At 40.3% G+C, this 22,881-nt stretch overlaps 1 protein-coding gene across 4 annotated transcripts in view; it reads left to right on the forward strand.

The window, feature by feature from the left end:
• Window positions 1-22,881, forward strand: part of LOC124875723 (zinc transporter ZIP11-like) — a 210,338-nt gene that overhangs the window by 42,540 nt on the left and 144,917 nt on the right. For all 4 annotated transcript variants that reach the window (XM_047378067.1, XM_047378069.1, XM_047378068.1 and 1 more), the window contains exon 4: window positions 6,672-6,830. In XM_047378067.1, the coding sequence (XP_047234023.1) occupies window positions 6,672-6,830 (159 nt within the window). The remainder of the gene's footprint in view (window positions 1-6,671; window positions 6,831-22,881) is intronic.

Here is a 22,881-nt window from a genome sequence, read left to right on the forward strand (position 1 = left end):
AAATGCTGAAGTGTTGAAGTAATCTTTCACCTCTATTTCTCTCACATATAAGAAATTTAATCCACACCACATCTTTCATCTACATCTTTTGCTTTTTCAGAGATCAATCTATGTTTTAGTTTTCTTTTTAAGGAAGGTGAGTAGGAAAAAAAGGCCTAATAGAACATCTAATGCAATTGCAATAGATGAAACAGGACAGATACTAAAGACACCATCACTGATCCAGTTAGTTAGATAAAAATATATATTTAGTTGTGTTATATCATGATTCTTTATGTGTTACTCTTTGCAAAGCAAGATAATGGAATGTTTTCATCCCAACACAGCAGCAGGCCTATAATAGGCAGTGACTCTGAGTTATGCCCATCTAAATGTATGACATCCAGCCGTAAAGTAGCTTAAATACCAGAAACTTTGATTTTTACCAGATTTATGCAAGTATTGGCTATTAAAGGTGTTGTTCAGATTTTCTAAGTGAGGTTTTGGTGGGAGTTTTTGTTTCTTTAGTATATTACCTGATGTAGCTTTCTTTGATAAACTGAACTTGGCTGCATCGTTTGATCTCTAGGTTCAAATTGGAATGAATGTGATTGACTTTGAAATTGACTCTATCATTGGATTGAATCCATTTTTTTGTAATGTCCGAGTACATATACCTAAGGACAGTTTAGAGAACATACACAATACATGCAGAAAGAGCCCAGACTAAGATTCGAACCCAGGACCTTCTTGCTGCAAGGCAACAGTGCTACCAACTAGTTCACCATGCAGTCCATAAACAAGACCAGGAAGTTAGAATTATTGTATTTTGAAAATGGTATATTATGAATCATATCATTCTGCATTATAACACAATACATTTATAACATAAAAAAACAATACACACAGACACACACTGCACTTTCATTAAATGTAGGTCTTCATACCTTGACTCAATTGGATAAGGAGTGCATAATATGCCTCAGATTGGAGAACAGTGTCGCTGATTCGCTGGCGAATGAAAGTAATTATGACAAAGGCTCAAGTGCATGATAAAATGAATCCTTGATTATAGGTTCATCGACTGTGTTATGAGGTCAAGTTGTGAAAACCTCTGAAATTTAGGTAAAAACTGATGCTTGTGTTGACATGATTATCAGCTATATAATAAAATAGCTTCTATTTTAAAATACCGTGAGGTGGTAGGAAATGCAACTGCCAGGCCACAAGGATATATTGGATTGTAGCTCTGACACCGCAGTTATTTGAAAAATGACCCATTATAACATGTTTAAACTTACAGTTTAAACATGTTCCTCCTTGAACCGCCACCTTAACGTGGTGGAGGGGTTTGAGTGCTCAAATGATCCTAGAGGCTACGTTGTCTGGAGCCTAAATGCCCCTGGTAGGGTCTCCCATGGCAAACAGGCTCTAGGTGATGGGTAAGACAAAGAGCGGTTCAAGAATCCCTCATGAGGACAAAAACATCGAGGCACGTGACGTCGCCCGGTACGGCGGAGCCGGGGTCCCACCCTGGAGCCAGGCCTGGGGTCGGGACTCGCTGGAGAGCGCCTGGTGGTCGGGTTGCTCCTCGCGGGACCCGGCTGGGCCAAGCCCGAACGAGAGACGCGAGGCCATTCCCCAGTGGGCCCACCACCTGCAGGGGGAACCGTGAGGGACCGGTGCAAAGAGGATTGGGTGGCGGACGAAGATGGAGACCTCAGCGGTGGAAATCCCGGAACCTAGTAGTGGACACCGGCAGTAAGGGATGCTGTCAACCTGAAGAAGGAGTCCTATCGGCTGTGGTTGGCTTGTGGGACTCCTAAGGCGGCTGACGGGTACCGTGAGGCCAAGCTTGCTTCAGGAGGAGCAGTGTGGTTTTCGTCCCGGCCGTGGAACACTGGACCAGCTCTATACCCTCTACAGGGTGCTCGAGGGTTCATGGGACTTTGCCCAACCAGTTCACAGGTATTTTGTGGACCTGGAGAAGGCATTCGACTGTGTCCCTCGTGATGTCCTGTGGGGGGTGCTCCAGGAGTATGGAATCGGGGGCCCTTTATTAGGGGCGATCCGTTTGGGGACCAGTGGATTTCGTCTCTTCTTTTTGCAGATGACGTGGTCCTGCTGGCCCCCTCTAGCCAAGACCTACAGCATGCGCTAGGGCGGTTTGCAGCCGAGTGTGAAGCGGCTGGGATCAAGATCAGCTCCTCCAAGTCCGAGGCCATGGTACTCGACCGGAAAAGGGTGGCTTGTCCTCTTCAGGTTGGAGGGGAGTTCCTGCCTCAAGTGGAGGAGTTTAAGTATCTCGGGGTCTTGTTCACAAGTGGGGGAAAAATGGAGCGGGAGATCGACAGACGGATCGGTGCGGCTGCCGCTGTAATGGGGGCACTGTGCTGGTCCGTTGTGGTGAAGAGAGAGCTGAGCCGAAAAGCAAAGCTCTCGATTTACCGGTTGTTCTACGTTCCTACCCTCACCTATGGCCATGAACTTTGGGTCATAACCGAAAGAACGAGATCGCGGATACAAGCGGCTGAAATGAGCTTCCTCCGTAGGGTGGCCGGGCACTCCCTTAGAGATAGGGTGAGGAGCTCGGCCATCCGGGAGGGGCTCGGAGTAGAGCTGCTGCTCCTCCACATCTAGAGGAGCCAGTTGAGGTGGCTCGGACATCTATACCGGATGCCTCCTGGACGCCTTCCTAGGGAGGTGTTCCAGGCACGTCCCACCAGGAGGAGGCCCAGGGGACGGCCCAGGACACGCTGCAGGGACTATGTCTCTCGGCTGGCCTGGGAGCGCCTGGGGCTCCACCCAGAGGAGCTGGAGGAGGTGTCTGGAGAGAGGGACGTCTGGGCGTCTCTGCTGAGTCTGCTGGCCCCGCGACCCGGTCCCGGATAAGCGGAAGACGACGAGTACGTGTACGAGTAAATTTACAGTGGCTCGTGCTCATTACTGCGGTAGATTATTGTAAAAAGTCCAAAAAAGTTTGAGTTTCACTACTCAGATAGTGAGTAGTGAAATGAGTGGAAAACTCAGATATCCGTTTTTGAATGTCATACTCTCTTATCTTTCCCATTTTGAAGAGTGGCTTAAAAAATTACCCTCTTTATCTTTTCATTTATACCCGAAGGAAACAGGAAGTCACGGAATAACAAATAAAGGTTCCTTGAAAGTTTGATTGACCTAAAAACATATAGTGACAAAATTCCACTGACAGTCCATAGCCGGGTTTCAGTCACGTGATTTTGATGACGCGCGAAGAGGGCGCGATTTCAGATGGAGGGCATGAAGTAAAATGTCAATGGAGGCAACAGTTGTGGAGAGTCCGTATTGTAGGGATTTAGATCTACTTTCCAGGCGAAGATACAAACAGTTAATTCACAGATATGTTGGATGTGTCCCGTATCTCATCAAGATGAGTGAGTTTTCGAGAGAACCTCAAGATTCGCCGTTAATCGAGGCTGTTGATATCACGAACTATCTGGCACTTCAAACGTCTTACTACACTAAACAGCAGATGAAAGCCTACAAAAGTCTGGAGGCATAAAACTTTTTTGTCAGCGGGTGGATCCAGAACCTTGGCACCAAACGGCTCCGCGATAATTATCGTTTTGGTCTTTGTCAAGGTGAGTGTTAGTTCATATATTCATATATTAGTGGACATGTTAGCGGTTAGGAGTAGTGGCTAAAACAAACATACAACGCCTCTCTACGGCTACATTAGCTTAACAATCATTACTACATAAATAGGCATTTCATGACAAACTAATGGTAAACAGAACCACAAAAAAACAGTTGGACTGCTACTTACTGCTGACCAAGTGGTCGCTACAGACACTCGCATTAGCAGACTCTGCTCCTCCCGACCGCAGATGTAGATTTGTAATCCACTTTTTACGTTGTTTTTCGGTTAGTTTTTTTACATCTTTCACCATTATGAATGACAACTGGCACTCGATAATAATGCTTTTCCTTTTTTCTGCTGGAGCGATTGGAGCAGCCGTAAACGGCACAAAACATGGGCGTGTTTACAGATGGCAAATCCTTGGCTACTTCACTTCCTGCCCTCCATCTGCATTCCGCGCTCTCGCGGCATAGTTATGTGACCTCACGTGAAAGCTAGCTATTGTGGACCTCCAGACATATACAGGTAGAGAATCCTAGTCACTGATTGTTGCACTTGTGAAATCCTATGACTTTATTCACTAAATTTTCTTCTCTTCTGAATAAATGTAATCCAGATGTTTCTTGACTATTTTACTTAAATAGGAGACTCCCTTATAGTAACAGTAGACAATTGTATATAAACCAAATAGATAGATTTTACAGGGTTTTACGGGATCCTAATTTAGTATGATAAAATCCCCCTTTTAAACAACTTAATAAAACCAGCATAAAACACATAATAATTTTAACATAGTCACAAAGCTTATCAGATACATGCCTGCATACAAAACAGAATCAAACTTTGAGTAAAGTCCTTACTCTGTCTTATATTTCTATAACAAATATCGTAGCTTTAAAAAATGGAAGCCCTGACAGGTTCATGAGAAACCAGCTGGCAGTCCCCGGGAAAGTGAGGTGTCTTTTTCTTATAAACAGAATTTGATTGGTGTTCACTTTTGACACTTTGACACAAATCAGATTGGAATAAAACGGGTTTTCTGCACCCAGAATTATACTAAACCATGTAAAATCAACTTGGAAATTATTATGCAAAAGTGAATGCCTGAGGCTGCGATGTTGCATTATGTTTGAGCGCCAGGTTGGTTGCGATCTAACAATATGCTGAAATTGCTTTTGATTGGCTGCTTACAGTGCCTTGCAAAAGTATTCACCCCCGTTCGCGTTTTACCTATTTTATTACAGTTACACCTGTAATTTAAATATATTTTTTTATCTTGTTTTATGTGATGACCTGCACAAAGTTATTCACGCTGGTAAAGAGAAATGAGAAAGAAATATATAAAAATGAACAAATAAAAAGCAAAAACTATAGGTTCTTGTGTATATGTCTCCACCCCCTTTCCTATGAAGCCCATAAAAAGTTTTTGGTGCAACCAGTTACCTTCAAAAGTCACATTTGTGTGCACTTGTGTGGAGTCTAAGTGTCACATGTTCTGTCAGTATAAACACGCCATTTCTAATAGGCCCTAGAAGCTGCAACACCACTAAGCAAGAGTCATCACACAATGAAGAACATGGAGCTTTCCAAACAAGTCAGGGACAAGGTTGTTGAGTACATGTCAGGGTGGTGTTATAAAAAAAATACCCGTATCTTTGATCTACCCGTGGAGCACCATCAAATTCATCATCTTTGAATGGAAAGCACATGGTACCACAACAAACCTGCTGAAAGAAAGCAGCCACCAAAACTCACAGACCAGGCAAGGAGGGCATTAATCAGAGAGGCAGCACAGAGAACAAAGGTAATCCTGAAGGGGTTTCAAAGTTCCACAGCAGCGACTGGAGTATCTATCCTTTGGACCACAATAAGACATACACTTCGTAGAGCTGGCCTTTATGTAAGAGTGGCCAGAAAAAAGCAATTTCTTATTGTTAAAAATAAGAAGGCATGTTTTGAGTTTCTCAAAAGGCATGTGGGTGACTCCCCAAATGTTTGAAGGAAGGTACTCTGGTTAGAGGAGACTGAAATTAGACTTTTCCCCCAACAAGGAACGTGAAATGTCTGGCGCAAACCCAATGAACCCCATCACCCCAAAAACACCATCCCCACATTAAAACATCTTGGTGGCAGTATCATGCTATGGGGATGTTTTTCAGCAGCAGAGACTGTGAAACTGATGAGAGTCAAGGGAAAGATGGATAATGATAAATGCAGGAATAATCTTAAGCAAAACCCATGTCAGTCTGCCTGTGACCTGAGACCAGGTCGGAGGTTTCACTTTCCAGCAGGACAAGGACCTGAAGCACACTGCTAAAGCAAGACTTGAGTGGTTTAAGGGAAACATTAAAAGGTGTTGTAAAGGCCTAGTCAAAGTCCAGATCACAGATATGCATGCTGAAGTTTTGCTTCTCAGTAATGAATGAAAGACGAAAGATGAAACACATTATATTTGCAAGTCATATTCAAAACATACTAGCATTAAATAAAAGTACCTGTAAGTCTGTCCTTTTTTACATATTAGTCTGTATATTAACTGCACTAAAGAAATGTGAAGGTCAAAATGTTCTGCAGAGAAGTGTTCTCTACACTTGCGGCAAATGGGAGACGTTAAAAGACTGGTGCAGTCACAACACACAAACTGTTGTGCCTTCCCCTCTCCCAGCGCTGTTTGGGGGAATGGGAACCCAGGTTCTGCACAAGACTTGTTTCTTAATACTGTAACAAAAAAAAAATTCCAAAAGTCCTTTGGGAGTCAGGAGAGGTGCACTCTTTTTGCCTCCCTGAACGTCACCACTTTTCCTATGTAGATGGAAGTCTTTGGGAAAGTCACTCCATTATTTATTTTGTTTTAATAAATGGTTACACCTAAATTTGGCATCTTTCCTTTAGAACATGTTTTGTTTGTAGCTCTTTATAAAACAATTAAATTTTTCAAATTCTCTGTGTAGCGGCTTTAAAAAGATAGAAAAATATTTGTGCACTAATTATGAGTTTATAGTATGTGTCGTCTAACAACACCAGTACAGAGCTATAAATAATATTTTCTATTTTCTTTTCTTGCATGTCTCAGGTAATGTTGGCTGCTTCCTACTGGTCATTACTGGCACCAGCAATCGACATGGCAGAGGATTCTGGGAAGTACGGTTCATTTGCCTTCCTACCGGTGGCTGTGGGATTCACACTTGGAGCAGCTTTTGTTTACTTTGCTGACCTGGTTTTGCCTTTGCTGGTAAGAGCATCATGTTTATGTCTAAAAGGACATGAAGAGCACTGTGCTGTTGACATGTACAGAGATCACATTTTCCATCAAATTGTCTGAAAGTACTGTACATATATACTGTAAATTACCCTATGCTTTGGTCACATATTCTCCAGCAGTCCATATTCTCTGAGAAGTTTCTAGGAATAGTTAAAGGTTTGCTGACGTGCGTTAAAGTTTGCTTTTAACGCCCCTAGGTACCACACAACTCTTGTGTATGGATCAGATTAGATTAAAGATCACAGGATCAAGACATAATGACATTAAAAGCTGTTTATATGTTGACGTTTTTGTAATCAGAGACGTTACCCCTACAACAGGGGTCTTAAACTCCTGACCTACAGGGACAGTGTCCTGCAGCTGTTAGACGAGTCTCAGCTTCAAAACACCTGAGTCAAATAATTAAACAATTAGCAGGACTCTGTAGAACAAGACTTCATTTTATCAGGGTTACATGTAAAAGTTACAAAACACCAGCCCTACAGGATTTTGAGTTTCAGACCCCTGCCCTAAATGAACATAACAAATGAGTAAACACTAACATTAAAAACAGCCTGAAGCAACATGTTAAGGGACTAGGGCTCTACAAATCAAACTCATTTTGCTTTACACTACTCACAAGTTAGGGATATTTGGTTTTCAGGTGAAATTTATGAAACATGTAAAAAGTTCAAGCTACAGTGATATTATTTCATGAAAGTAGAAGCATGCAATGATTATATCCTCAATTTAGTAAACAAAAGCCAACAGTGGCTAATGCATCGTGCTCCCCTTTACGTCTCCGACATCGTTAGCGGCCATCATTTCTGCTCAGTGTGAATTGACTTTCATCAGAGAACAGCACGGAGGCCCACTGGTCCCTTGTTCAGCGTAAACGCTTCCTGGCCCATGTAAGACAATGTCTGCACCTGGTGGTGTGGTCTGGTGTCCTTGTAAGTCATCCAGCATGCAGACCACGCTGATGTAAATGGTTTCGAATGGTCTTAAGTATGCCTGGAGTTGAGTAGCATTTTTCATCAGGTTTCACTATGAAGAAATGGCTTTCTGTGCCTTTCTGTGATTCTTCTAGTCTCTCTGCATCTCTGTTGCAACCAGCTGATGTCCTCTTCCGTCTGAGGACATTCTCTTTTGAAGCCTTGCAATGGATACTGTTAATCAATTGTTAGATGTCATCCAGGTCTCATCATGTCAAATTCTTTAATCTATGTTTAGCAAGACTGTTTAAATACCAATTCTGATAGAACCAGGGAATTTATTGGTCAGTTCATAGATGAAACACCTGTTGTGAATTTTGCCATTAAGCTCCTTATTAGAGAACACCAAGCTGTGAACAGCATTAAACAATATTGAACAGTTAGAAATGTGCATTCAAATGTTTAGAGAAGGTCACATTAAGTCCACCTGTAAAGAATATAGGGCATTTTAGGTTCATCCTGAAATTTCACATAAAAGCCAAAAATCCCTAACTTTTTGTGAGTAATGTATAATCAGTACTACACAAATCACTTTTTCTCATATAAACTGAGCCATCATCCTCCTAAGCTGGCACACAACTCTGTGTCCCCTGTGTTTTGAACACACAGACACTTTTCCTCTCTCCTTCCTTTTAGCAGCTCAAATTAAGGCTGAGATTCAAAGAAGGCAGTGCTTTAAGTATAAACAAAATGGCATGTTCATTTGGGGGAACCCTCTAGTTTATAAGTCAAAAACAAACACATTGTTCAGAGTAATTTCACTATTGGGGAATCAGAACGTACAAGCCGAAGGATGTTGATAAGCTCTTTTGTAAAGTGTTTCTACGAGCGGTAGCTAGAAAGTTTATTACCTTTATGAATTTGGCAAAGCACCTTAAAAATTGACACACTATGTACGAAGAATGAAAGTTCCTCTATCTACACAGCAAGTTGTTAGACATGCCAGATGGCAAAAGTTAACAATATCTGTTAACGCCGATTCCAATGAAGTTGGAATGTTGTGTAAAATGCAAATAAATACAGAATACAATGAATTGCAACCTAAATGCGATTGAAAACGCCCCAAAGACAAGATATTTAATGTTCAAACCCTTTTCTTGCAAATATTCACTCATTTTAAATTTGATGCTTGCAACACGTTTCAAACAAAAGGTAAGCATACTCTGACTCAGTTTGGATTTTCTACCTACGGTACAACAATTTGGTGATGACAGCAACAACGGTTACCTGCTGACTTCTACAATCCACTTGTATTATTTATAAAATAATGGCTGCCAATGCCCTATTCCCAGATTTACTTTTATATGCGCCCGGAGTAGCCTGCCATTCCATTTAATGCATGGGAGATGATTTTCAAAGACTATTGCTTGGTAATTGATGTAGAAGGACAAAAATGGATGGAGGCAAGACAACATATGCTCTTTTATTTCACTGTTTAGGCACAGAGGAGCAGATGATTGCTATAATGCTCTGCTTGATATGTATTAAGAAAAAACGTTTAGAAATTGCATTGCCATTATTTCAAATGCAACGCACACGGAGACGGAAACGAAAGTGAAAGAAAAAACAAAGAAAGGGACACAAAGTTAAAAAGGAGAAGAGATAAGAATAGAGGAGAGAAAAAAGGACTAAAAGAATATAAGATACTAGCCTAGAACCCTGCTTCTACACCTGCAGAAAGAGAGGAGAAAGAAGAAAAACAATCACAGGGACAAACGCATATATAACAACAACATTACAGAAAGGTACATGGTACTAATTAATACAGGATGTATTTAGTAGCAACCGCAGCTCAGTACAGAGTATATCTGTGTCTGTAAACACCTAAATCAAAACAGCTGTGGGTGTTTGTGTGAGCGGGCTTGTGTATTTAAGGTATCTTCATGGGAAAATTCAATAGCGAGTGTGAGGAGCCACAGACACAGAGGAGATTGGAGGCACAGAATCCAAAGGCCCCCAGAGCCCAGGAGCCCCGGGACGACCACCACTAAGATAACTGCACCACGCAGCAGCCACAGTGCAGCAGCTCCAGGGAGCTGCAGCAACGATCCCACAGGCCCCCCAAGCAGCTGGCTATGCCGGAGCAGATCCGGCCATGGACACAGAGACCCAAGACCCAAGGGCACACCACCCCCCAGTAAAGTCAGACAGAGCCAGGGGGCCCAGGCCCTATGTTGGCACACAGCTTTTCGACAGCTAGCTGCTACCTGTGAGTTTGCTAACTGTGATAACATGATACGTGACCAATTAGTGGAACAAGTTGTAAATCCACACATAAGGAAAAGACTGTTGCTAAAACATTGGATGATGCTGTTACTATTGATAATCTGATAGAGTTGGCGGGGGAACAGCCAAAGTGCATGCTTCAAAATAGCTTACCAGTACAAGCAGTCCAAGTGCAAAACAAAATGAAATGTAAACACTCTCTGAAGAACGCTCGATCAGGGTCAATGACGTGTCAGTCCAGTCACTCTCACTCCAGCTGCATACTCTCATTTTTGTTTGCTCTGTGTATCCGGCAAACATCTGGCAAACACACCCGTACTTTGGGACCTTCTCCCAAGCTCCAATCAAAGTGCTGGGATGCATGCCTGATACTGTGTTAAGACACTATGACAGTTGTAAAATGAACTTTTTTTGTGACAGAGATGGAAAGCACATTAATGGGGTTGGATCTAATTACTGCACTTAATCTGCGCATTGAAGTAATTACAGTGCTTTCTGCTTCACCTGCCTCCAATCTACCTGCTTCCAACTCAGTCATACAGCTCTCCACAGCAAGTAAAGGACCACTAGCGGTGGGTTGTGTTAAAGGGCTCATGCACCAAGTCAAAACCTCTAAATCTGCTGTGCCTCTCTGACAGAAATTTAGCTGTCTGTGCAGATGTGTCTGATGAACTAAACAGATTACTGTCTGCTGGGATGAACAAACGGATTGATGCATGGCCCTGGGTTTCATCCAATGTAGTGACTTAAAAGAGAATGGGTGCAAAACAATGTGTTTAGATCTACACGGACCAAACAAAGACATCGTGGTGGATTGTCATCCACTACTACAAATGGATGAACTGCTTGCTGCACTAGGTGGATCGACACTCTTTTCCAAAATTGACTTGAAGAGTGCTTACCATCAACTTCCGCTTTACCCTGATAGTAGGGATTTGACTGCATACATAACTCTTGAACGTCTTTTCCATTTCTGCTGTGTACCCTACGGCTAGCATCTGTACCTGCAGCTTTTCGCAGTGACTCTGAGTACAAGTGGACGGCTGAGCCTCTGCGCATTGACCACCAGGGCCTCACAATGCTCCTGTTCACAAAAGGTGCTGATTGAGCAGGACTATGCATCCCCAGGTGGTCAACACTATTATTGTGCTTCAACTAGGAAGTTATCGGGCTGGCATACTGTACCAATTGGCAGACAGTTTGTCCAAATTGTCACTACCTACGCCTGTTGTGCATGTACAAGAGCCAGAGCCCAAGGTGGTTGTACTGTGCACTAAGGTGGGCCTAGACTTAGTGGGACCTTCTCAGATTGCACCATGGAACTGTAGGTATGCTACTGCTTTCACTGACTACTATTCCAAATTGCCAAAGGTTGTATTTACAGCATATGTTACCACTAAGGTTTTGATAGACTTTTTCAACACTACCTTTAGCTATGCCAACCCTGAATATGTTGTGACTAACAATGGTCCTCAGCTGACTTGTGCTGCATTTTCAGCCTTTTTAAAAGAGCTTAACATTGTGCATGGTAAAACATCTGTCTACCATCCAGCGTCTAATGGTGCATTTTAACTGTGTACTTAAAGACTGTTTACAAGCCACCATTGTCCAAGCTGAATTGTACAGTAGACAGTACACCAAAGGGTAGTGAATGTCTTCAGTTAGGTGATTGTGCTTTATAGCTTGATAAAAGTTATGAGAATATTTTCTATTCTCCTGCTTAGTTAATGTTGCAGAAGTTGTTACTGGAGAGGCAAGTGATTTTTTTACGTTGCGGGGGGGATGTATAAGCCGTGGCACCAGTGTTTTTTCGAAAGCTAATTTCAGTTTTATGGGCTACAGAATGCAGGGATACCCAGAATCTAAAACCATTTTAAAAAAATTATACATTGTCGGCTTGCTGTCTTAAGTTTAGGCAGCTCTTAATATTCTGATTTGATGGATGATTACATTGTTGGTTGTGATTGTTTTTTGCTCAAGACGTCACATGCAGCAATAAATTGTGGGTAATATTCTTTGGCGAAGTCCACTTAGATGTGCGCTTAGTCAAAGTGTAGAACTAGGACGCAAAGGGGGGCGGGGCGAGAGACCACTCTGGAAAATTATGACACACTACGCACTCGAACCCGTCAACAAGAATGTGCAAGTGAGGGACACAAGGTGAAAGTGTGAGTATTGGGACAGAACCTATATGTGGGCCTGTAGAAGTTTGATAAAGTGTTAACCATACTCCAAATCCATCTGGTTTTTCTACCTACAATACAACAAAAACATTCAATAGTACTGAAAATAGTAAATGGAAATAGTAAATAATATTTACCTGACATGGCATGTTGTTTGTCAGGTCCCCTGCTAACAGCCTGCCAGTGCTTTTTTAGTAGTTAGATCTTGATTTTGCATTGGCAGAAGTAAGTAGCGAACAGTTTTGTCTTAAATTCAGTCTTTAAGTTTTATGGATAAAAATAAAAATAAAAGTTTGGTTAGGTTTGGATAGGATTTTGTAAATAATTTTGTCCCGTTGTCTTCACCAAGTAAAAACGTCTAGATGGTGCTCCAGTAGCCTGTTGAAGAAGGTGAAGAAGCTGTGGTGGGAAGTGGCTAGGAGTGTAAAAGGTGCTGCAAGATTTTGCAATAATTTACAGCCAGGAAGTACACAAATCGTCATTATATGACTTCCACTGGTAAGGCAAGTTTAACCTATTTTGAGTCGAAGATACACAATTAAGTAATTAAAACTTGACATGCTGTGGCATTTACTGTGTATTTAATGCTTTTACTTTAAAGTAAAACTTGAAAATAGTTATTGAATTGCACTGTTGTGTTGAGAGTTGACTATAAAAGAGTCCTTGTTGAGTTGGCCGACAACTGTCGGTTACAAACGCATTTTTAAAATCATTTATCTGGTGGCATTTAGGTACTCAGAAGAAAAACAAAATGGTGACAGTAAAAATACTCCAAGTGGCTGACTGTTAACAGCTCAGTTAGCATCTGCTTTGGATCTTCTTGTCATGGAGTGACATTTTGGACTTGTTGGTTTATTTTGTAATATTGATTCTACTTATGGCTCTTTGTTTATTTCTTAAGTTATTGTTTCTATGTTCCCCTCTAGTTTCTCTGTTTTCTTTAGTTCATAGTTATTCTAGTTCTTTATTTCCTCCTCTGATTTATTCTCTTGCTTAGTTTGTGTTTTCTGTTTTAGTCGTTTCACCCATCCTCAGCCTTTGTATTTGTTTCACCTGTTCCTTGTCACACCTGTTCCCTGTTTCTTTGATTACCTGCCTTTTGTTCCCCTCTCTGTGCTCTGTGTATATTAGTTGTTCTGTTTGTTTAGTTCCTCGCTGGTTCCTTGTTTCTATGTCGGTGATGTCTATGCTTCTATGTCTATGCTTTGTCTATGCTTCGTTTATGCTACGTGTACCATGACTATGTTTTGTTCATGCTTCGTTTTGCTACGTTTTGCCATACTACCTGGAGTGTGGAATAAATTATGATGCGGCTACCGAGCTGTTGTCTGCGCTTTGGTCCGACCCTCAGTCCTCCCCCGACACTTCTTATTAGCGCTATTTTTTCACAAAATGTGTCGATCTCTAGTTTAAAATCTAGAATATATCTACATTATATCGGAAATATTCTATTTTTAACACAGATTTTTTAAAACATATTTTGAGATTTAAATAATCTTTGCTTTATTTAAGAAAGCTGGAAACTCTATCCATTTTATTAGGATCTCTGTACAATTAGAGGAGCATAACAACTGCAATACATGAACTCTTTTCCATTATTACAGATTATATAAAACAGTTTGTGATTTTTGACACCTTTGATCTGATCTGACTATTGAGAAAAAGTGGGGATTGTTAGTTTTCTTGCTGAAATCTCATCAACCTAATATTTTGTACTTATTGATGTATCATTACTTCCCTATAAATAACTTTACGTTTTTGGCTAAGGGGATCTGACCATTTTTATCAAAACATTTTTGTGCCTTTATTTGACTTGAGCACAACAGAAAGAGGCAAATATGCAAACTGAGAGGGGCAGAGATGCGTCTCTGCTGCTCGAATTTGAGCAGCAGAGAACAGATGTTGCCTTAAGCTCCTGTAGTCACACCAGGACAGCAGCAGTGACACAAATTACATATGAGGGAGCAGGCAACGCCATGACTGCTTGGACAATGCCACACACACTCTAACAAACATGACATCCACATGGAGTCCAGTGGCAACAATGGGGATTGAAAGCAGAAGAGGACACAGTCTTTCACATGCTAATACAGTATACTACACAGATCATGCAAGGTGGCTCTCAGGTCTTATGAGGCATTTCTGTAATTTTTTCAATTCAACGAGAAAGTTGAAAAAAATATCAAAGGGTTTTAAGAAAAGCTACTAAGGAGAATTTGAAATGAGCTAAAATTAGTATTTGCAGATTATTGCTTTAGAGATGGGATATTGGCCAAAAGCCAAGAATTGGTGCATCTCTTACTACATATTTCATGCCTTAACGCACACTTGTACTTGTCAGTGTAACTAGCTAAATGATTAAATGTTTGTCACCCATTAGATGCAAATGAAACAATCTTCTGGTTTCTTTTTTGCTTTGAAGCACAAATACAACTCTAATAGCACCACCCTATGAGGTGCAGTCTTGCTTGTAGTTGTTAAGATCTCTCTTATGTCATGTAGATATGTCTCTCTTGTCATTTCAGCCAGCAGCTAAATAAACAGAAATTGTTTCTGTACCACCTTTGTTATACCAGTACTCAATCAGTTTTATTAGATATAGGTTAGAGGATTTCAAAGATGGTGGCTGGAGTCCTAGACCTAAGATTTCAGAAGCAAGGACTTCAGACTTGACTAAGACAGTCTTTATGCAATGCAACCAGGTGAAAGAAAGGGTGATAAATAGGCGACAGATGATACTGTATGATGCAGAATAAATTGTCAACACCTGTAAACTTTTAGATAAGCCGGATAGTTATAGATTGTTTTGTCATAGTTTTCTCATGTTTTTAAGAAGGTTACTAAAGTACTTAAACAGGGAAAAATTTACCCTCTGCTCTAAAAATAAAATGACTGAAGTCAGAAGTGTATATCATATATTTTTTAGGTAAAGAAAACACTATTAGAACAGACATATTGCATATCTTATGAATTTTTTTTATTTGATGAGAGTTTACCTCTGGTACACCCTTATCAGCAATATTTTTAGGTAAGTTTCTGCTAAATTAATAGATTCCATGTTATTTTAAAGGTATGGGATGGGTAGGATTTTACATCAACAGAAGGCATTGGTTGTTGTCAAACTTGCATAGCTGTAAAAGTTTATAATTTTTAATTTTTGCTAAAATATTGACACCCAGAAGTTTAGGTTAAAATTTTAGCGTTTCCATATTTCAGAATCAGAATCAGAAAAGCTTTATTGCCAAGTACGTTTTTGGACATACAAGGAATTTGTTTTGGCGTAGTCGGTGCAATATAGTACAAATTAAACAGTATAAACATATCTACAATATAATATAAATATATGTGCACAGTTTTAAGTGAGTGAGAGTAAACATAGAGCATGTATGTAGGGATATACGTTTTCTTAAAATTGTCACAGTTGACACCTGAAAGAGTGTCTAGACAATTAAAATGATATTTACCAATTGACTTATGTTTTCTTGCAATCATTTATGTCATTTAATCCTTCTTACCCTTTCAATTTTACCACATATTCCACAGCTCCTTCGATTTTCCTTTGCTTTTGCCGTCTCCTGTCTAGGTGGTGTGTCATGGTAACATTAGTATATACATTGAGCTGTTATAACAGCAGAAAATCAGCCGGGAAAAATGGTGGTAAGTGTTGGGCAAGATGGCCCCCCACAAACACCGTGGGGGGCAATCAGTGTTTGAACAGCTGCTGGTTTCACTTTTATGGGCTCTTAAGCAAACTCCAGGGCTGAATGAGAAGAATGATAAAGGAAGCGCAAGATGAACACAGAGGAGGTAGACGGGGTAGAAGAATGAGAGCAGTAAGTTAACAGTGGGAATTGGGGGGAGGATGTAAGTAGGCAAGCAAGTTTGGTAGAGAGCAGGAAGGGTCACAAAAGGGCTTTTAATGTGGTGATGAAACCAGGTAACCAGAATGCTGTCGAACTCTTCTAGTAATCCATTTTATTGTTTCTCTAGTATTTCCTGCAGCTTTTAGTGTTCTACCTTTCCTGAAAAGATCATTTAAAGGTACAAAATTGAAATATGGGTAAATAAGGGGTTAAAAGCCTGTGAGTGAATCCAAAGTCTGATTAGGAATAATGAAGGAATGAATGAAAACATGAATATCTGTGGTAGCAAAGTAAATGTTGAGTTATTAGGTTTCCATAATACTGAAAGAGAGAGAGCTCTAACCATGCTGTCCTATCTGTAAGCAAAGGACAGAACACAGATTGTTTTTGATGTTTAATGTTGCGCAGTAAAATGTAGATCAGATGGGTTTTTTTTATCAGTTATTATGTTCTAAGTCGGACTTTTGGCTACATGCCAAGGTAGACTTACTGCAAAAAAGAAACGGTGAAAGTACGAGGAAAAAGCAGCAAATATTATTTAAATTGAGTTAAGAAGAAAAGAGTTTTTGAATTTTGCATAGTGCATAGTAATTAGGGTGAAGGGTACATATTTCACGGTGCTTAATAGTGTCAGAACAGGATATGATTTGCTTTGATTTCATTATCTCAATTTACATTCTTGACAAATTTAATGATCATCCTCAAGTCTTAGCCTCCTGTACTGGAGCAGGAATTTAACTTTTTTCTACTTTCATTAATGTAATTTTCCTTAGATAAACATAGACATGTGTGGTATCCACAGAAATGTTAGAATGTTGGCTAAAATCTAATAGAAACTATTTCTACAAACACCAAACACAGTTAAAACTGGGCCGCTTGGTCTATGTTCCTACCCTCACCTATGGCCATGAACTTTGGGTCATGACCGTAAGAACGAGATCCCGGATACAAGCGGCTGAAATGAGCTTCCTCTGTAGGGTGGCCGGGCACTCACTTAGAGATAGGGTGAGGAGCTCCGCCATCCGGGAGGGACTCGGAGTAGAGCCGCTGCTCCTCCACATCGAGAGGAGCCAGTTGAGGTGGCTAGGGCATCTGTACCGGATTTCTCCTGGACGCCTCCCTCGGGAGGTGCTCCAGGCATGTCCCGCTGGGAGATCCCATATCATCCCATTGGGAATTGGCCAAGAGGATGCCCCAGGACACACTAGAGGGACTACGCCTGGGCTTTCCACAGAGGACCTTGGACCTAGAGGAGGTGTCTGGGGAGAGGGAAGTCTGGGAGTCTCTACTGAGTTTGCTGGCCCCGCGACCTTGTTCCGGATAAAGCGGATGACGACGAGTACGAGTAGACATGAACTGCATTCTATAGTATTGACTTCTTCAGTGTTTTTTGCATCACTGAAGTGTGTAAGGTTTTCCTTAGGATTTTATTTTTCTTCTTCCGAGTCTATAGAAAAGTAGGCATGTGATGCATCCATCTATCCTTTTATTGGGGTGGATAACAGAGGAACAGGTGCATGCTGGTGTAGTTGGCTGTTGCCTTTCTCCAGTGGTCGTTGGGTGAGAGGTGGGGTCAACCCTTGACAAGTCACCAGACCATCACAAGGCAACATACAGCAAAAACATCCTTATTTACAAGCACTCACACCTAAGGGCAGTTTTTTTTTAAATAGAAAGTTGTTGAACTGTGAAGGAAGCCAGAGTACCCAGAGAAAACACACTCATGTAAACGTCGGTTCTTATTTTTTTGTTTCAAATCTATTGTTTCATATGATTTACCATTGTCAAGGTATTTTGACATTGGGTTAAAACTTCAGTGGCTGACATCAGTAAGACACTAACTAGTTGCACTTTCTGCTTTTTGTTTTTTTCCCCAAGTGTCTGGTGTTTATTTATATATATTTAGAACAGTGCAGAAAAATGTGCAAGGATTCCTGAATACAGCATTGTATGAACCTTAGTTATTTTGACTTTCAGTTGTCTTTTATTCAAACTTATACAGGACAAATAATTTGGGAGCAAGCTGTTGCAAGATAAAGTGGTTTTATAAGGAGGATTCTACACACTGGAAGAAAAGATTTAGTTTAAAGGCCAGGAGAATCTACAGAAAAAAGTAATGAATGATGGCACAGACAGACCCAATGTTCCTTTGACACCTATTGTTTTGAAACTTCTTTTGTGCTCTAAAATGTGCGAAGATTTTGTTGAATTCATTTGCAGAGGAACAAATGTGTCTGCTCACCTATAACCCCCTGTCTCCCACCCTATGGCATATCACTATAACATCATAGAGTCAAGGGAGGCAATGGAAGTCTTGACAGACTAGAGTATTGGATCGTGGGATGTGGTAAATCTTCTGATTTATGCTTCCTTTCCTGACCAAAGCAAACACATGACATCTTCAATGCAGTGTCTGTGCTATGACTGGGTACACAATTTCACCCACTGAGATTGTGTAACAGAGCACTGCTGGAACTGTAAAATCCTGACAAAAAGGAGTCATGTAAACTTTCTTATTTAAATAAATGTTTTATTCATTGCTAATTTAATTTGTCCAGATGCAGATGAGGCATTGAAGTGAAATGTACAATAAATGTAATCCCTCTAACTCCAAATCATATTTTGTATTGGATGGAAGGAATGCAGATATTTGTTGTCCTAACTATTCATGGCCTAGATCTTATTTATGTACATTCCAGACCAGTTTTTTCTGGTCTGGAGTAGTTTGAAGGTGTGTAATGCTCAACGGGTTTACACTGGTACTGTTCAAGAAGCCAGATTCTGTTATGGTACAAAGTGTTCCAAAGGTTTGGTGCAAAAACACTGTTGGAGTCATTCATAATTGTGGGCAAATGAGCATACTTTTAGACAAATTATAATTTTAGCAAAAGTTAATGTATGACAACCAGTTTTTCTTAATACATTCTATCACTAGACTAGAAATAATAAAACAACTTTTGGAAAAACAGAAGTGGCTCCAAATACACCTGCTGAAAAGGAAATGGTTTGATATCACAGCAAGGGTTTTTTCTACACTTCTTTTCTGCTGCAAACGCAACTCACCTCAGCTGTATATGTAACTGTTTTCAAGCCTCGATCCATTTCAGAATTCTTAAAACAATGAAAGCAGAACATAGGAAAGGAAATGAAAGACATGTTTAAATGGTTGAAAGAATAAGAGAACTTGTAAAAGCAATTTGCTTGCAACAGTAAAATAATAATAAAATGACTAACATAAAATTTCGATAATTTAAAAACCCAGGTAAGAGCATAATAAAACAAATGCTGCAGATATTCTGATTGACTTCTTTAGAAGCTCTTGCTGTTCTAACAGTCTCTCGTTTCCCATTACATTAAATGGCTTATGCAGGGAGTCATCAGCCGTGACAAATAATAATGAAAAGAGGCATTGCAGCTGGTCTAATAGCTGTATGTCTGACGTGTCTATTAGATCTAACTCAGCTTTCCCAATGTGACATATGCAGTTTGATCTGCTCTGCTCTCCAAATAGTCTTAAAGTTTTAACAGAATAAGCATATTTTCCTTTACATGTATTTGTTTACATATTTTTGGGTGGGTCCATGCACGCACATGAAGATGAAATGTGAATCAGGACACTGTTATGTGAAAGCATGAAATGAAAGAATGAAAACAGAGCTGTACTATCATTTATTTAATATATTTTGACAGCATGGCCCAACAGCAAATATGATATATATGCTTTTTTACAGAGTCACTTGACAAAATGATTCATCCCACTGGTTTCCTGTTTGTTTACCCTGCTTGTTTTCGAGACAGGAGGAATCCAGAGGTAGCCCTTTTTGAGATGTTTTACGATGTCCAGTCGAGTAAAAACCCAGCGTGTATCATTTGACCAAATACGTCAGTTGCTTTTTGAGCCAGCAAAACATTCCAGTTCGCAAGACAATATTGCTCTTTGCATGTATTCATTTTTCATTTATATGGAGAAAAACAAGATTTTTGTGCTTTTAAATGCAGTATACAATACAATGCAGTAAACCCACAACCTTTTCAGATTGTTCAGGATTGAGGACTAATGTCCATTGTACAGCAGGGTTAACTCATCCCTGTGCCATCCTGTCAGGGTGCAAGGTCGCACTGGCCCAGGGCCAGTTCAGATGCCTGTACCACCAGGTGTTGCAGACATTTATAGAGCTGCTGGAGGATTGAAGGGCTGCAGCAAACAATGCCTCAGGGCATGATCACCAGCTCATAGCTTTTGTTAGGTCAGGGGACACTTGCCAACTGCTTAGAGCACTCGCTGTGACCAGGACATCGCTTCATAGGGCAATTAAAGAGCTGGCAACGGCTCAGAAAGGAGCAACATAAGATACCAATAGTGTTAACACCAGGAAGAGGTGAGCCAACAGCAACAGCTTCTCCTATTTAGCATACAATTTTTTACGTTGAAGGTGCTAATAATTATGTATCCCAATACTTATCCACCTGATACAAATGTATATCCCCAGTAGACACAAGGAGTGGAAAATGGCAGTACTTTGGGGAAAAATGGAGGTCCCAATAGACCTTAAGTTATATTTTGGTGGGTGAAATAGGATTTACTCCTGAATTTTCAATGAAGCTACATGACTGGACTTGCAGTGTCACATTTAGCATATATAATAAAACACTTGAGCTTGGTTGTGTAAGCTATACCTCTGAAGAAAATGGCCACATTTTAGTCATACAAAATTTTCCTAAATACACAAGTAAATGGGCCATCATCTCTAACCGGTCACATACTAGTTCAGTTTATTTATTTCAGTTTATTTATTTATCCTAACCATTGAACAGTGCAGTCAGATTCAGTTATTTATTCAAATTGGATCAAAAGTTTTTCAATCTAAGGAAACCCAGCAGATTGCATCGAGTCAGAGATTTATAGCAGTCACTCCTCCTGGATGAGCATGTAGCGATAGTGGACAGTCACTGGCGTTGACTTTGCATCAATCCCTCATACTGAGCATGCATGTAGCAACAGTGGAGAGGAAAAACTCCCTTTTAACAGGAAGAAACCTCCAGCAGGACCAGGCTCAGTGTGAGTGGCCATCTTTGAAGGAATTTGAGAGTGTTTGAGAAATACTAGAAATCATTAGAGTACATCCTACATATTCAGAAATGGGAGGTTATGCACCATTTATGCTAAAATCAATGCTGTGCATTTTTATTTTGAGGTTGTAAAGTTAAACCAATCAAGCAAATCTAACGACGACAAAACAGATGTTAAAACAAATTAGACAGAGTGAGGTAGGTGAAGAGCTGCAGGACTCTGGCTTGGGTCAGCCACCAGTCAAGCAACAGGGAGCAGGGTAATTGGTTATGCTGGTTGTTATTTGTAATTAGAATACATATTTACAATCATACAACATGAAAGCATAAATAAATCATGCATTCATGTTGTGTGTTATTTGTAATTGGAATATCTCTTTACAATCACACGGCGTAAATGCAAGAAGTATTGCAGGCAGAATGTGGTTTGCCATGCTTGATTGAATGGCTGCGGATGTGACCTGTGTAAATGGTGCAGCTTTAATGGTGCCTTCACACAGGAGAAAATTACCTTTGTCATGTGCACTAATGCACACATTAAACATCATGATTCAGGCTTTCAAAATGTGCTCTAATGACTAGAGAGCATTCAGTGATGTGGGGTCCATGATTTTCAAAAGATGCTTAAAACTTTTCATCATTACACAACAAGGCTGTTTTCGTCTTTACCAAAGTTTCTTTAACTTTTCCAGTTACACTGAATAGTAGGTGTTACTTAAGATAGTTTGAGATGTTCCGGGTAAATATAATTATGTTTTTTCTTTAGGTTCAGTAGGTCCAAAGCATTTTAGCAATCTATTGTCAACTTCTCCTTGAAGCTTAAAACATTTTGGTTTTCTACCTTTGTTTTTAGATAGCTTGTTTCTGAGGTTGTTAACAAGATTCACAAAGTACTGCTCTTGGTGTGATGCCTTTGCTGTTCATGAATAATGTGCTTAATGCAAACTTCTACTACCACTTCATCTCTGTAGCAGTGTTATTTTCTCAGCAGTGACATTTATTGTCTAGAAGAATCACTGCAGCAAGTGTAGAACTGTGTACTGTTTAAATCAGTTTTGGGAATGGCATTGCACTGAACTTAACCATGGTCCAGTTTCAGCAACACAAGCCAGTATTAATGTATTTCTCTGCATTTCATGCAACTTTTATTACAATCTATATATTCAGCTGCCATATTGGTTTTATGCTTGAGGTTCCTCGCAGACTGCCAACTTCCCTAGTTGGAATATTGATTTAGGAGGCATTCAGGTAATGTTTTAACTTCGAACTGGGAAACTTTCAACTACAAAAACACTGCCTGTCCAAAAAAGAACAGTCACTGCCTGGATTAACAAAGCAAATATATAAGAGCGTCCCACTAGATAGTTACAGAATGAGTAATTCCATCCTAACAGTGCATAGCTTCTCATCTATCACATTTATGAAAACTGAAAGGATATTGAGGAAGCACCGTCTTTGTGTAAGAAATGCGGACGGAAAATCTCAAATGTTTCGCTGCTATGTTATTTAGTGAAAGGAACAGTAAGATTCAGGCTGAACTTCTGTGTAGCTTTAAGAAAAACCACTGATCAACGAGGCAAATAAAAAAAAAGCACTCCAATTTGCCAGCGAACTTAAAGGTTGGACTCTGGAGCATTGTAAGAAGGCCATGCGGTCTGTAGAGTTCAGATTTATCCTGTTCTAGAGTTATGGTCACATTACGGTA

This window comes from Girardinichthys multiradiatus, chromosome 10, assembly GCF_021462225.1.
Source record: "Girardinichthys multiradiatus isolate DD_20200921_A chromosome 10, DD_fGirMul_XY1, whole genome shotgun sequence".
In the NCBI taxonomy this organism is placed as follows: domain Eukaryota; kingdom Metazoa; phylum Chordata; class Actinopteri; order Cyprinodontiformes; family Goodeidae; genus Girardinichthys; species Girardinichthys multiradiatus.